The sequence below is a fragment of the Zeus faber genome (genome assembly GCF_960531495.2).
Source record: "Zeus faber genome assembly, chromosome: 9".
Classification (NCBI taxonomy): domain Eukaryota; kingdom Metazoa; phylum Chordata; class Actinopteri; order Zeiformes; family Zeidae; genus Zeus; species Zeus faber.
The window spans coordinates 21531309-21547749 of record NC_137197.1 but is presented as its reverse complement, the minus strand read 5'-3'; the positions used below and the strand labels follow the sequence as shown (position 1 = coordinate 21547749).

Genomic DNA, 16441 nt, shown 5'->3' with positions numbered 1-16441 from the left:
AAACATTCGGGTACACAGTTAATTTGCCTAATCCCAGATGATGAAAACACACCTAATGTTAAATGTATTTCTTGTTCGGTCAAAATTGTTAGATAATAATTATTATATTACAATATGTTTGCGCAATGCTGTATTGTCATTATGTGAGTATTGTGGTATGAAAAGAAAGTCATTACATTTACATTTACATTTAGTCATTTAGCAGACGCTTTTATCCAAAGCGACTTACAATTATTCAAACACCGACGGACGCAGCCATCAGGAGCAATTAGGGGTTAAGTGTCTTGCTCAAGGACACTACAGCATGCTATCAGGAGGAGCCTGGGATCGAACCAGCAACCTTTGGATTAGTAGACCACCAGCTCTACCTCCTGAGCTACCATCCCCAGTCAGCAGATACTACAGCACATTGACACACAGAGATAGAGAAGCATGATACATACTGATGCTCCTCGACCATCTGTTTCTGCATGTCGGCGGTGTATTGAGGCCCAGGAGCCCTCATCCCTATAAACTGCGGCTGGCCCATGAATTGCATCCCTGGGGTTTGCATCCCAATTGCCATTCCACCCTGGTTTAGCAAAAAAAAACAAAAAAAAAACCCATAGAAATAGCAGCTCATAAAACTCATTGGCATTCCTAATGTAGCGTCTGTATTCATTCAATATTAAATGCTCACAGCACAGGAAACCAATGCAAATCAAAGAGACATTAATGGACCAAAGTTTCATTAAAAGTTAGCAGGCTGCATCACAGTGCCATTCATGCATTGATGTTTACAGCAATTTGCGAACAAATGAATCCCAAAGAAAACAGGGCGAGGTGGACCCTTAATTCGAGCACTTTGCGCCAACAAACTCAATGGAAATCAATTCCAAGGTTTATCAGCGATGTGTATTCATCAGTGACAGCCAGTCTTTCAGTAGCTGCTATTCATTGCTCTAAGAAATCAATTCAAAAGTGTTTGCGATGTTGCACTCCTGCCACAACATGTTACCAAAGGTTCGTAGTTGATTCTGTAAACTGTGACCTTTATAATCAATGTCACTATAATGACATCTTAAACAAGGGCCAAGGCAGCGAAGAGATATTTTTTCAATTTATTTCCCCCCACAAAACCGAGTGCATATTTCCCCTGTGTTAAGATTTGTGTAGAAGCAGTGACACAAAAAAATAATCATTATAAACATAACATATTTACATATCATGGTGGTCAAATACACTGAAGATTGACTTGTTCTTCAATAGGACAATTAACTAATGCTATAAATAAGCAAACTGTTTTACACACAAAGTAGAGAGGAACAACCTTACCTGCATCGACATGGTACCAGGTGGCATTTGGCCCCCAAAGTTCATTCCCATCATGCCCTGCATGTTGGGCTGCATGACCTGCACCATGGGGAAGCCCTGCTGTTGTTGCTGCTGCTGCTGCTGCTGCTGGATGGGCATCATGCCTGCAGGAACATACAAACAGTTAGCATTTTATATATATATATATATATATCTCAGGAGGTAGAGCTGGTCGTCTAGTAACCTAAAGGTTGCTGGTTTGATCCCAGGCTCCTCCTGCTAGCATGCTGTAGTGTCCTTGAGCAAGACACTTAACCCCTAATTGCTCCTGATGGCTGCATCTGTCGGTGTTTGTTCAAAGTTCAAAGTGTACTTTATTGTCAATCGTACCATGCAACACGTAATTACACAGAGGATCAAAATTGCGTTTCCCCATACTCCAAATGTGTAAGTAATATTTGTAACACACAACATATGACATGAAGGTATAAAAAGACAACACCAATAGACACAACAACACAACAAGACTAAGGATATGAATGAATATGTCTTAATATGAATAATTGTAAGTCGCTTTGGATAAAAGCGTCTGCTAAATGCAATGTAATGTAATGTAATACATATATATATATATATATATATATACATACATATATATATATATATATATATATATATATATATATATATATTTAGAATATCATATTTAGATTTAATTGGGATAATATTTTTTGTTTATAATTTCAACACTGATTTAGTATCTCTACCCACAATGACCTATACACACCGATCAGCAATAACATTAAAACCGCCACTAATAACCACTTATATTGTGTAGCCAGTTCTGACGCTCACGTGCCCATTGTAGGCGCTTTCAGTGGTGGACAGGGGTCAGCATAGGCACTGTGACCGGTCTACGGCTACGCAGCCCCATACGCAGCAAGCTGTGATGCACTGTGTGTTCTGACACCTTTCTATCATAGCAGCATGAACTTTTTCAGAAATATGTGCTACAGTAGCTCTTCTATGGGATCGGAGCAGACAGGCTAGACTTCGCTCCCCACATCCATCAATGAGCCCATGAACGCCCATGACCCGTTCGCCACTTCACTTGTCATTCCTAGGACCACTTTTAGTAGGTACTAAAAAGGTACTAACTACCGCATACTAGGAACACCCAACAAGACCTGGCATTTTGGAGATGCTCTGACCCAGTCGTCTAGCCATCACAATATGGCCCTTGTCAAAGTCGTCAAGATACTTACACTTGCCCATTTTTCCCGCTTCCAACAAATCAACTTCAAGAACCGACTGTTCACTTGCGATATATCCCACCCCTTGAGTGATGCCATTGGAACGAGATGAGCAACGTGATTCACTTTACCAGTCAGTGGTGTTAATGTTGTGGCTGATCGGTGTATACAGTACATACAGTATTTACATGAGACATAAATGAGCGGACTCAGGGCTTCGACACTATTGCTAAGCAGTATCTTGGACAGTTTGCGGAGAAAGCTGCCCAGAGATGAAATTAATTAATAAAAATATATGCTAGTGTCTGCAGTAACAGCTCTGAGTAAAACTGAATGAGTGAAAAAGATGAGAGAGCTGGCGTTTGATCGCACGGATGCTATGGCTGAGAGCTGGGAGCTGAGGAGCCAGATGCTGCACTGTGTTAGGTCTCAACCAAGCTGAATAAATATCTTGTTAAGAGGGCTGCACATAATTTGTCTCGGTAAAATGACAATGCCAGCAGGAGGGTGTAATGACCCCGAAAGACGACGGTGTGTCTGGAGTTTATGAGAAGTGCTACTGTAAAGCAAATAAACAGCCTCAATAACAAGAGCTTGGGGGGATTAATAATGCAATGGTGCATCTCAGCAAAGAAAAGCACATGGCTTACAAATCACCAATGTGGCATGAGCTTAAATGTCTGCTAATGGCATATTGGACTGAATATACTTTGCTGCGGGAAACAAATGTGCATTAAACAAGGTATAATATGACGTAAAATAAAACATATTTGCATAAAGTGAAATATATGGTGGCTGTTTTGTTGGGTGATTGCTTGCATTCACTAAATTAACTGCTAATCTGCCTTTCTTGAGTAAGCACGGTGGAGGAGGGAAATGGAGTACATATCAACAGGAGAGATAGGAGCCCAAGGCGCGTGTAACAGCTAATGTTGATGGTCGAATGACTCACCCTGTGGCGGTCCCAGGCCCCCTCCAACAGAATACATGAAACTAACGAGAGAGAGAAAAAACAGATAATGGTTTTAAAATAAAACGCATACTTTAAAAGCACAAACAAAGTCAAACATTGTGTCATGTGTAGGCTATGGTTCAGAACAATAGGGGCTCAAAAATATTTATTTATACACACACACACATATATACAAAATATATTTATTTTTATAAATTGTACTTCACTCACAAGTTATGTTCCTTAAAAATTTCCGTGTGGAGTGTGTGTAAGTTGAGAACCACAAAACATTCATATTTTATTGGTATGAAGGCCTTTATGTGAACCATTATTACAATAAAATTTGCTCCATGTTGTTTTAGTCAGTTTAAGTTTACACAAATATATTATCACACCCCACTCAGAAAAAGCTTGCAGAATGAGCTTTTCATCCCATTTGAGTAGCCTCTTCTTATGTACAGTGAACACTTTTCTCTTCCAAGTACCAGTTAACAAACTACAAATTACATTTACTAACTGTAAAAAACCTGAGATTAACGTCTTAGCTATCAAATTACACTGCAATTTCAACACAGCCAACTTTTCCTTCCATCTCAACTGAGTCGACAGAGAGACATGGTAACTCAGACTCTATATATTAGATAATTAAGCAATTATGTATCTATACTTTGACCAACCAAAATATTTAACCACTAAATTCCATTGCTCAATACTCTGAATTGCAACACAGAAGAAAGCGGTAGTGAAAACATGACGTGGCAGCAGACAAGCTGGTAGAGGATTTTTATGTATTTTATCCGTGCAGCTAAGTTTGGAAATGCAAAGTCCTGCACATTATACCTTCAGAGGTGCTATCGCCAAGTTATTCGTATAAATGAATTTAACTTTTCTTAGATTTACGATGACTGGTATAATTCAAAATTATTTCAGCCTGCTCCCAGTTCAGGAAATACTTTACATTAGGGGTTATGATACATTTTCTGATCTGGGTCTGCAGATTTCAAGATGAGAAGAATTACATTTAGGAGACGTTAACACCGCCTGGAAATAATCTGTTTGGTTAAGAAGAGGGGCTGAGGCAGGGTAGAGCGCGCAGGAGGCAATGACGCTGCAGAGTTTTAGCGCACCCAAGATGGCGGACGAGGCTACTGACTTGTCTTTTCACTACTCCATGTATTTGCAAGTAACATAAACGAAAGAGTGTAAAGGAACATAAAGGAAAACAGTAAGGAGTACGAAGCAGCTACATGCTGTATGCCCCGTGCACAAAGATCCACACGAAGGGAAATAAGTGGCGCATGACAGAGACGTCATCAACACGCGACACCCCGACTCACTCGCTGTGAATGACAATCACCTGCTCTGTTCACACATACCGCTCAATCGGACATTACGCAGACTTTGTACTAGGGTGCTGGCTGGATAAAGTCGGGGTAATGTCCGATCGAAAAGATTCGAACGTTTGTGCTTACACATACAGCTCCTCGGGGTGAATGTCTGGATAACTTCAGGGTTGCAGTGCATGTGTGAAAGCAGCTCAAGTCCCCTGCACATATTCTGGGGATTGCGATTTACAACTTTCAAAGTCATATCTTCTCTAATAATAGATGTCTTTAGTGTTATTTTGATTCCAGTTGGAGAGAAATTTTGACAAAGGTCTAATTTTGACATCAGTATAGCAAGAACACCAAGTCAAGTCAAATGTATTTCATTAGGCCTTAATCACAACTTCATATTTCAAAGGTCTTTGCAATAAGCCGCCAGTTGAGGCAAGTTGAAGCTAATTTGTTTGAGGGAACATTACAAACAGCAGAGTGCATAACATCATGTAGCCCCAATCAGAAAGCACTTGGGTATCCATACCGTAGCACCGTCTTTGATTAACGTGCGAGTCATTGTCGATGTGCAGGGTTATTTTGATGTGGGACCAGTCAATCATGCCAACATTTTGCCAAAATCATAGATATTCATGAAGGCAGCTTGGATATGAATAATCTGGTGCTGAGTGGCTGGGAAATCAAAGAATGTACTTGTGATTTGTGCTGCTGTATGGGCCTTCAGTGTCAGAGAGATTGCTCCGCTGATGGTTATCTGCGATGGACCCAAATCATCACTGTTATATTGCTGCATTTCTCCGGCTGCAAGGAAGACCAGTGTCTAGTGCTGTCATTTCTGGTGAGAGGGCGCTCAATAATGTTCACAAATGTTTGGAAAAAATCCTGCTTTCCCTAAATATGCATTTGTGCTACCTCATAAAATCCATCTTCAGGTTAACTTCTAGACCATTCAAAACTGCATATGGAGCGGCACGCAAGTGCGGGGGAGGCGGCTGCAATGTGCCCACAGCGGAGTGAGGTCACGGTGCATCTCCTCCTCCCAGTGACTAGCGCTCCGCTGTGCTGCTCTGTTTGACCGGGGCGGCAAAATGCCTAGAACTGGATCTGGTGGTCCATGTGCATTTTCTTTTTTTTTTTTTTTTTAAGCACCTGCCCCTCAAAGTTTCTGTACGGGACTGTAGAGGGGGAGTGAGATCCGAAGTAGTTTCTCAACAGCACTGAGCGGAGAGGGCGCCCCTCTTTTCCTATCCACTCCACTTTCAGAACATGGTAAACTGTAAGTACTCCGTTCCAATTCTCAGATTTCCCCTGGTGGGATTAAAAAAATAAATAAAATTTAAAAAAACGTCTACCGTTGAAGATAATACAGGGATCATTTTCATTATTGTAAAAAATAATATCATATCGTGGTAATGGCAATATTCCGACTTGTTGATGACATTAGGGTTGGGCATGATGAGCACTCGATTTTGACTTCAGAATTCGTTCAACGTATAGAGTAATGGCATTTTTAGATTTTTACTGGAGGGTGCACACAATTAGGTTGGGGGAAAACAATCGCATTACTTGAAATAATATATAACTAAGTCACACACAGCTAATTAATTTGAAACAGTTTATTATAAATATAGCATTTTCATTTTGCAGAAAATCGTTCGCTTTGTTTCGTTTTTAAACACCGTAGCACACTGCGGCCAGAACTTCCAGGTTGGGGAAAGGACCCGGATGCTGCGTAATCTGTGCTCTTACAAGCCTATGGTAAATACTATTTACTTCGTGAATGTTCAGTGAACACCTAAAAGAATAAAGATATTTTTGTTATCTAAACAGATGAAGTGTCGCTGTTTACCCACGGTTAAACACTGTTTTCTTCGATTTATTGGATTACAACAAAAACACATTGTAATTATTGGCTTTGTTTGGGGAAATGGGTGAAAGGGGACACGCTCAGGGCAGCACCGGTCACCGGAGCGGAGATGGGTGGTGCCGTGCCAACCTTTTTTTTTTGTTTTTTTTAAGAAAGGTTTAAAATACAGGATATTCATTGTTTACAGGTAAATAAACAACCAGGAGGACAGCGGGAAAGAAGAGTAAAATACAAGAGAATCCTTGGGGTTGACAGTGATGGCATGATCCCACCTACGCTCGGCAACATTGACATGTAAGTTCAAGTAAAATCTTTGTAAGGTCAAATTGTTCATTAAAATATTCTTATTTGATATTTTTATTTTAGATAGTTATCCCATATGTATGCGTTTATATTATTATTATTATTATGACGATGGCTTATGTTTGGCTGTCTTATAATTTTCAATGTCGGCATTCCACTGTGCGCAACCGATACTCTAAACTATACTATAAATGCAGAATGCTGCATTTACATGGATAATAATATTATTATTATTATTATTGTGAAAACTGGGAGATTTTAGTGTTTTACAGATATTTGTCGGGACTCAGGACACACAGCTGGGACAATCCCGGACAAACTCGGACGTCTGGCCACCGTAGTAAAAAGTCTCATGCGCTGCAGTACATCGTAGTACATTTCTTAAATAACATGCAGCCTATACCCACACCATCAAAGTGCAGTGTCAAACTTGTTTAAACATCGTTAGACGGCAGCAGTCTTCCTGCACGGACTCGGGCTACAGAGAACACTCACTCAACGGATTCACTGCAAGAGCGAATCGTTCCCGAACGTGAGAATCACCAGAAATCATTCGCGATTCGGTGAACGAATCAGTGAACAAATTTTTTTAGTGAATTGAATCGAAAGATTTGTGTCCCTGAAAGGAATCGGAACGCCCACCACGAGAACAAAAGACAACTCGGCCAGTTTTTTGGTGAGCTGTCTATTTCAAAAAACATGTCCTGAAACAACCCGTGAACCAACGTTTGCAGCCAACCCCTACGTCACGTTGGGCTTCATTAGAATTGGATCTGAGTAACTCAACAAACAAATGTTTTGAAAGAAATAGGAATTAATGCCAGCTGTCCGTGAAGAAACTGCAGACGATGGAAATGTAAGAATCTCAAAAATGATTCTGCTGCGTTTCTCTCAAAAACATTTTTTTTTAAATGATGCGGTGCATAGACTGTAGGCTGTGGCGTGAGGTCCGCTGTGCGTTTCTCTAAACAAAACAAAAAAATTGTGTGTTTCTATTGTAGATGTATTTATTTATTTTATTTTCCGACATTTAGATGAAACGAAAAAATCTCTGCGTCTGAGAGTCCCGGTGCGATGTCCTTGTCCCACAAGCTTGGAGCACAGCAGCGAAAGTCAGAACAAACTTTTAAATTAGGCCTTGTAGAGCTGATATGAGTGAAGATTATTTATCGGCTCAAACGCTAGTGGCTCACAGAACTCAGGACCTCGGGAGGTTGGCTCCTCCCACAAAAAACAACCTGTTTTCTAACGGAATGGTACACAGGTATGTTAGAATAGCTAGAATGCATAATCTAGGTGGAATTTTCAGAAAAAAATTCAAAAACATATTTTCGGGATCTATATTAATTTGTGTATAAAGAAGGATAATAGGTCCCCTTTAATAAATCAAAAATCAATTACATTTCTCTGCCATTTTTACCTTTTTGCTATATCGAAAACGTACGGAACCGTGACACCACTGTATTGTGTCGAACCGAACCGTGAATTTTGTGATCTGTTACACCCCTAAAAGCTAGTCAACATTTTGAAGCCCCTCTCAGAGAGGCTGTTGATTTAGTTATTTCCCGGAGGCCAGACTCAATCTGAATGCATTGTGGATTTTGTTGTTCAGCCTCAGTGAATTTCAGGGGCTGCATGAACAAATACTACTTTGACCACAAGCACTAAATCTGACAAGTAAGAAGAATTGATCCAATAATACGTTTCTGTGGCTCGGGAAGACATTTATTGATCAGAAAACAAGCACTTTAAAAAACAACAATCCCATAATGCGCCTCTGCTGTGCCTATGCAATTTAAAAGTGGTTGACAAATGGTTTAATGTAGCCTCATTTATTTCACCAGGACGTCGCAGGCACATTGTACGCCTTTTAAGCCTCTAGTCAATTGGAATTCCAAAGAAAAACTACTGAACGGCAGAACCATTAGTACCAGCTACCAAACAAGTAGGCGATAAAACATGAAAGTGAAATGGCCGACAGCCTCTCTGCAAGGCAAAAATGGGATCAATAGTAGGAGATGGGCCTTGGGGAGATGGTCAGCAACGCCGTTTACACCTGACATTAACATGCATCTCGGTGATCAGACTGCAATCGAATAGCACTTTAGCCCATGAAAAAAACGAAACAAAAAAAAAAAAAACAGATCCAATCCAATCAGCCAAACCACCTCTCAAGGTTGTCATGAACGCATTTTGACAGCATTGAGTGTAAGTGAAATGAAATCGCATTTTCAATCGACATACAACACCTTCATGGGCAGAAATCCGACTATTCCAAGCATGACCTTGTTCCTGAATAATAAACAAAAAGTATGGAGAAATGGAGAATACAATCGGATCTCAATGAGGAGTGTGGATACTGAAGATGGATATTAAAACGTGTGAAAATGGAGCCAGAGAATCACTGATCAATCGATAATCTCTACATAGGGTTGTGGGGATTACGTTTTTATCTGTTCATGGTAAAAAAGACTGAAACAAACAAATGTTTTTTATGCTATGAGATGTTAAACCAGATGTTAAACCAGTACTGCAATTCCTAAATGCTTGTTATATATTAAACAGATCTTATTACAACATTTACAGCATCACAGGGTAAACATTACCCTGATAATGCATTATGAATTATCATTAGCAATATATTTAAATGTATTATCGATTGATGAAGATGACTCGAAATGACTTGAAATGATTCTGGTTCACATCTGCTCGTTCTAAGATTTAGAGCTTAAAAGGCTTTTATAGGAACAATTTTCTGTCGCCACCCACCACCATATCACAGCAAATAACAAGTCACGGATTAGCAGATTAACACAGAAGGAGATCAGCAGTGATAGCAGCTGTGGCAGATAGACAGGCGCTTGCTTTGTTAAAACAAAACACAACAAAAAACAAATTATTATCAAACAGCATGGTTGGTTATTATCAAACAGTGTTGATTTTTAAAAGTTGGAATATGCAGTGAAATATAATGAAAACCGTAATCTACTCTTACAAAGATGAAAACAACATCTGCATGTGTATGAAGTTTAAATGCATAAAGAAAGCAATTCCTTATGCAAAAATAAAGAAAATAAATATGAAAGCTAACTAAACTAGGGCTGGACTTTATTGAAAAAATGTAATGAATGCTTAAACATCCATAACTTGACAATATTTTGTCTGAGATAATATTATAAGATATTTACACAAACAAATTTTTTTGAGAAGCAATGGACACTGGATATTATGACCTAGCGAGTAGAGCTGTTGATTAGAATAACTAAAAAGGTCAATGATGTTGAGAAAACAGCTTTACCTTACCGAAATGCAGCCTTAAAAACATTTAACTATATCAGGATATTACAATAACACAAACGACTCTCATGTCACGATATAGACATCACAACAATATATTGACTAGACTGAACTACTTTGGCTTTTAGTCAAGTAGTTAAAGAGAGAGCTAGAGATAAAGGACAATATTCAAAAACAAAACAACCGCATATGGTCCTAGATGTTTATGAACATCCAAGAGTATCCAAGGGCAAAGTTGAAGATGGACTGACTTCAATTATTTAAAAGGGAAAACGCAGGACAAGCATTCGGTGGGAAATTTTATTAATTAACTAAGGAAATAAACAGCTGGTTTTTCAGATAACCAAACCTGCAACAGAGCTCTTTAGTAAAACTCATGGGCTGCGCAAATGATGAGTGGGGCTTTTTGGCACCAACTTAGTAACCTACCACAAACATAACAATTCCTGCTGAGAAATGCCAGCAGGTCTGATCTTACACATGTCAGTCATTCATTCTGGAGGGGAAAACAGGCATTATAAATTCAAGTCAAGTTAAATATGCCAACTCCAGCAAAACGAGGCCATACTGAAGCTCTGAATGTCACAGTCGTTGTGTGTATTGTCACTAGACTGTAGTATTGCTCCCTCTCCTGGCTAACGCCAATTTTTTTTTAACCAATAGTATGTTTTGTTTGATCACGCCTAAAATCCTAAAATGTGTCATCACGTTGTCAGTGTAACATCCATTCCCTTTTTACTTTATTCTACTAAGAGCTATTTGATCTCTTTTAGGCTTTGAATGTTTTCATTACTTTTAAAATGTACTGATGGTGATTTCAAAAATAATAACAATATAATTGGGTGTGGAGGTCATAGTTTTTGTTTGTGCAGATTGTAAAAGTTGATGCTGTGTTTTTAAGTCATTCCAAGACTGGCGGGTGGATTCCTTGCTTCCAGAAAGTTAATGAACCCGGGGGAGAGGCCAACCCACCCGACGTGCTCGACGACTGTGGACATTCTGACCTCAGCGATCCAAACAACTTTGGATATGTGGGGATGTGGGGATGGTAGCTCTGGAGGTAGAGCTGGTGGTCTAGTGATCTAAAGGTTGCTGGTTCGATCCCAGGCTCCTCCTGCTAGCATGCTGTAGTGTCCTTGAGCAAGACACTTAACCCCTCATTGCTCCTGATGGCTGCGTCCGTCGGTGTTTGAACAATTGTAAGTCGCTTTGGATAAAAGCGTCTGCTAAAATGACTAAATGTAAATGTAAATGTGATATCTAGAGCATTTACAACGACCCCATTTTCTTCGAGGCGAGGGACTTCTCCGTTACATACAGTCGGGCTGATCTAATCTGGAGTCTGGAGTTCTCAGGTTTCGACACTCGTATCGGTATCACCTGGACAGCGGAAAGGCTCATAGCCAGTACAGTATTCATTATTCAAACGGCTCAGGCTGAAGCTCAGCTTGTAAAAGAGCCATCGGGAAAGTGTTTCCTTAGTCTCTGTAGATCAGTCTGCCTTAACATCGACATGATGTGGGACACCACAATATTCCCAATCCATTTACTGATCACAGTTGCAATTTTAAGTTAAACCCGACCACAATCCCGTCTCTAAAAACTGAAATCAGAGTACAAAGCTTGGAGTCATAGTAATGTAGTAGTATATTACATTAGATGTCATCCCCTCAGAGGTTATCAGGTGAACACATTTAGAAATCACAATTTATACAAACTTACTAGAAGAACTGTTACTGAGCCGCCGTTAACAATAATAAGATTTGAGATTATAAAAAACGTTATTGCCCACCACATGATGACAGAAATGCCTCTTAGGTTAGGGGTCCGCAACAACATAAAAACACACTCCCACGAAAGACTCACGGGAAGCGAGTCCCCATGAAAGACTCACAGGCCAGAGATGGATTGCACTGCCTGTTATATGGATTATATTTGCCTGATACCATGTTACAAACTGGCAGAAATAATCTACAGCCACAAACACTACATTACATATAAACCTATAAATGACGTGAGAAAAGGGAACATTTGGTGATATGCAAAGTCAAATATGAACAATACATATCTGTATCAACAATTCATACTCGGTCACAAATGGGAAATTACATCTGTACATATACTGTGTGTACCAGAGTGGGAAACAAAATGGTTATAACAACACCAAACATGGTGCTATTTGAAACCTTTCGGCCAACTGTGTAATGGCGGAACGTTGACATGTAGATGGAACATAAATCCATACAGAGGCCATTTGGGCTTCACCCCAGCGGCGGTAGAGCTGGCCTCCATTGCTCCGACCCCGGTAAAAACTAGTGGACGAGCTAGCAGTTAGCTAGCCTGCTAGCTCCCCAAGCAGACACCTGACAGGCTAGCCATCCCAACCCATCCCATCACCCCGACAACAAAGCAGCCCCGATCGTTTCCTCACTCTATCCCTCTGGCAGTTACGATGTGAGTGGCTATATTTTTTTTCCCCCGCACATTTTATCTGATAATAGTTAAAAAAAAAAAATGTACATATATAATACCTGCTGCCTCCCCCGGATCCTGGCCGCAGCGCCATCTTGATACCAGCCGTCCGTGCCGAAAGATGTCGTCAGCTGTGACGTCAACCGAGCCCTTCCGTGTTGCTGCGACTCTCCACATCCGCCGCTAGATGTCAGTGTTTCTAACACTAAACGCCGAGCGCTGTGCGTCACTTTTCACTGGTGTATAGCCTTCCAAGGGTCGGCGCTAATAATTATTATCCACCAATGTTCAGAATGGCAATTAAATGTTCTTCTTTGGAAAATAAATACCCTGATGTCTATTGATGAATATTAAAATCAGCACACATATTATGATAACATACTCAAGAAAAAAAAAAAAATATATATATATATTTTATACAGTGTATATATATATATATATATATATATATATATATATATATATATATATATATATTTTTTTTTTTTTTTTTTTTTTATTTTATTTGATTTTTTTTTTTTCTTGAGTTTGTTATCATAACTCGTGTGCTTATTTTAATATTCATCAATAGACATCAGGGTATTTATTTTCCAAAGAAGAACATTTAATTGCTATTCTAAACATTGGTTGTTAATATATATATATATATATACACTCATACACACACACACACACACACACACATACAGACACACACACACACACACACACACACACACACACACACGCACACACACACCGATTAACCACAACATTAAATAACTGACAGGTAAAGTGAACAACATTGCTCATCTCATTCCAGTGGGTGGGATACATTAGGCAGCAAGTTCAGTTATTGAAGTTTAGGTGCTGGAAGCAGGAAAAATGGACAAGCGTAAGGATCTGAGCGACTTTGACAGGGGCCAAATTGTGATGGCCAGACGACTGGGTCAGAGCATCTCCAAAACAGCAGGTCTTGTGTGATGTTCCCGGTGTGCAGTGGTTAGTACCGACTAAAAGTTGTCCAAGGAAGGACAACCGGTGAACCTGCGACAGGGTCATGGGACTCATTGATGCGTGCGGGGAGCGAAGTCCAGCCCATTTGGTTTGATCCCACAGAAGAGCTACTGTAGCACATATTTCTGAAAATGTAAATGCTGCTATGATAGAAAGATGTCAGAACACACAATGCATGCAGCTTGCTGCATATGGGGCTGCTTAGCCGCAGACCGGTCAGAGTGTCCATGCTGACCCCTGTCCACCTCTAAAAGCACCTACAATGGGCACCTGAGCGTCAGAGCTGGACATGGAGCAATGGGAGAAGGTGGCCTGGTCTGATGAATCACCTTTTCTTCTACATCATGTGGATGGCTCAGGTTAGGGTCCGATCCGATGGAGCATCTGTGGGATGTGCTGGAACAACAAGTCCGATTCATGGGGGCCCCACCGGACAACTTCCAGGACTTAAAGGATCTGCTCCTAATGTCTTGGTGCAGATACCACAGGACACCTTCAGGGGTCATGAGGGGGAGCTACACAATATTAGTGGTAATTAGTGGTGGTTTTAATATTGTGGCTGATCGGTATGTACATATATAAAATAATTATTTATTTTGGGAGTTTTGTCCTGGGAGGAGGGTGTGCAAGTGCTTGCATAATTGTGTTTCTAGTTTGCATAATGCCTGCTTCATGGTACAGCATTGATGGGACAAATATCACATTTTGTGCAAGTAATGAACAATTTTAGGAAAGGACAGCATGTGCGGTGTGGTTGCTAGAATTTTCTTGGGCACATTCCTTTTTATGATATCAAACTGAAAGCCATCTGAATGCACCTATAGTCAACATATATGGTATATATATTTTTTTCTACACAGCTTATAACTTCTTATTCGTTCTCTTCCTGAGTCAAATCCTATCATAATATGTATCCTTGTTTATTTCGATTTCACGGTAACGTAAGCAATAAATATTTGTCGAACATCTTTACTGTCTGTGTTTGGTATTCAGAACACTGTGCAGCCTGACGCGTCCAGTGATGGAGCTACCGTTCTCATTGTTGCACGAGTGACGAGGTGGAGTCACGACAAGGATGTTCCCTTCTCTCATTGTTCTCTGCCAGGCGCTGTTTGAAAAGATTTACAGCCTAATAAGGGAATGTAAAACAGCCGATGACAAGACATGCCGCGATCCATCACCTGCTGCTCTGCCCCAGACCCTTTTCATATTTCAGCGCTATTCAAGAGAAGGATTCAGGGTTCACATCCATGACAGAGGGAGCAATGCAAGCAGTTTAGGTTCAGAGCGACTCGCAACCGCCAACATTTTTTTTCCAAATGTTAAATCCATACTGGTGGCATATGAGTTTGGCGCGCACAACACCTTTATTCAAACGTGATCCACCACGCAGGCTTTTCTTCATCTCTGGCGGGGAAATCTGTCATTCGCGTCGTCACAGTTTTGTCTTTGGTAATCAATGACAAATGTTTCGATTGATTTTTACTACTGATGTAATCTCCTCGAATGATACCCCCCCCCCCCCCCCCCCAAAAAAAAAAAAAAAAAAAAAGATGATCAGCTCTCATCAGTCTCCCTGTCCCGCCTCTTCTCAAGGGAGGCCTTTGAATCCATTCAGGGGCCTTTAAGAGCCGATGGTGGGTTCCCACCCTGCTGTGCGCCGGGTTTAGCTGGAGGCCAGCCGAGTCCGTCACGTCCCCCGGTGGCTGGATGTGGGCTGGCTGTGGGTAGACCCCAGAGGAGGTCCAGCGAGAAAACATTAACCCGGCTCTCTCATTCTGGGCATCCCACTATCCCCTATAAATCATTAACCCCTGCAGCACCAGGCCGGTGACAGCATCAGCATGACAACATCAATCTGTCAGGAGTCCGCTACGGCAATTCTTCTTCTTTCACCTTTTTTTTTTACCACCGCTGTAGGTCGGGAAAGTGTACCGAGTTGTAAATCTATACTCATATTTCACATGTCCCAAGACCCGGAAAACTCGATTAACTTTTTGTCACCGGAACACTGTAAAGAATCATAAACAGCTTAATTCTTCCTAATTCACAGTTTATGACTTGCGAAGCAAACCAAAAAAAAGTACTTATCTTTTTGCTGGTGAAATAGATTTTTGTCTAACAATGGAAGTGAATTCGTTTAAATGGGACCCTGACGACGCAGACGAACCTACAGTAATTTGGTGCATTACAGCTATGTGATTAACACTTTTTCAATGTTATGTATTTAGCTGTGATCGATGTTAAGTGATTTCACCATAACGGGGTTCGCGGTGGAAAGCGGCGGCCTTAGCAAATAACGGTGAATGTTTTTCTCGGTTTTAAAACACAAATCCTTTACATGTGCAAATGAAATGAAAGAAATATCTCGACATCAAAGGGGACCCTACCTTTTCAACTGTCTGCCCCAAATTGTCACTGTTGGTGGTATCAGTGGCGAGGTACGATGTGAAGGCTGGCGATTGTTTGGGCTGCGGCCCGACTGATCTCCATGACTGAGCAAGGTCGCGACAGAGGACGCCGGGAACAGGGGTCGTGATGGAAGACCCCTCTATCAAAGCAGCTCCATGCATGTGTATGTGTTTCTCCCCAGAAGGTTGGCGTAAGCTCTGTTCGCAGTGACCAATTAGCCCTGGCGGAGAGTGGCCTCCTGACCCTTGATCCCTGCTGG

General features: G+C 40.8%; 1 protein-coding gene across 2 annotated transcripts in view; it reads right to left on the bottom strand.

Moving 5' to 3' along the window:
* The window catches only part of synrg (synergin, gamma), a gene marked incomplete at its 5' end in the record, with an annotated part of 48650 nt that extends 35779 nt beyond the window's left edge, over window positions 1-12871 (bottom strand). Inside the window, 4 exons of one of the 2 annotated variants that reach the window (XM_080006955.1) lie at window positions 444-571; window positions 1315-1457; window positions 3499-3539; window positions 12834-12871. In XM_080006955.1, coding sequence (XP_079863081.1) covers window positions 444-571; window positions 1315-1457; window positions 3499-3539; window positions 12834-12868 — 347 coding nt within the window. The remainder of the gene's footprint in view (window positions 1-443; window positions 572-1314; window positions 1458-3498; window positions 3540-12833) is intronic. The other variant, XM_080006954.1, reaches the window with a different exon arrangement.
* Between the last annotated feature and the right edge of the window lie 3570 nt (window positions 12872-16441).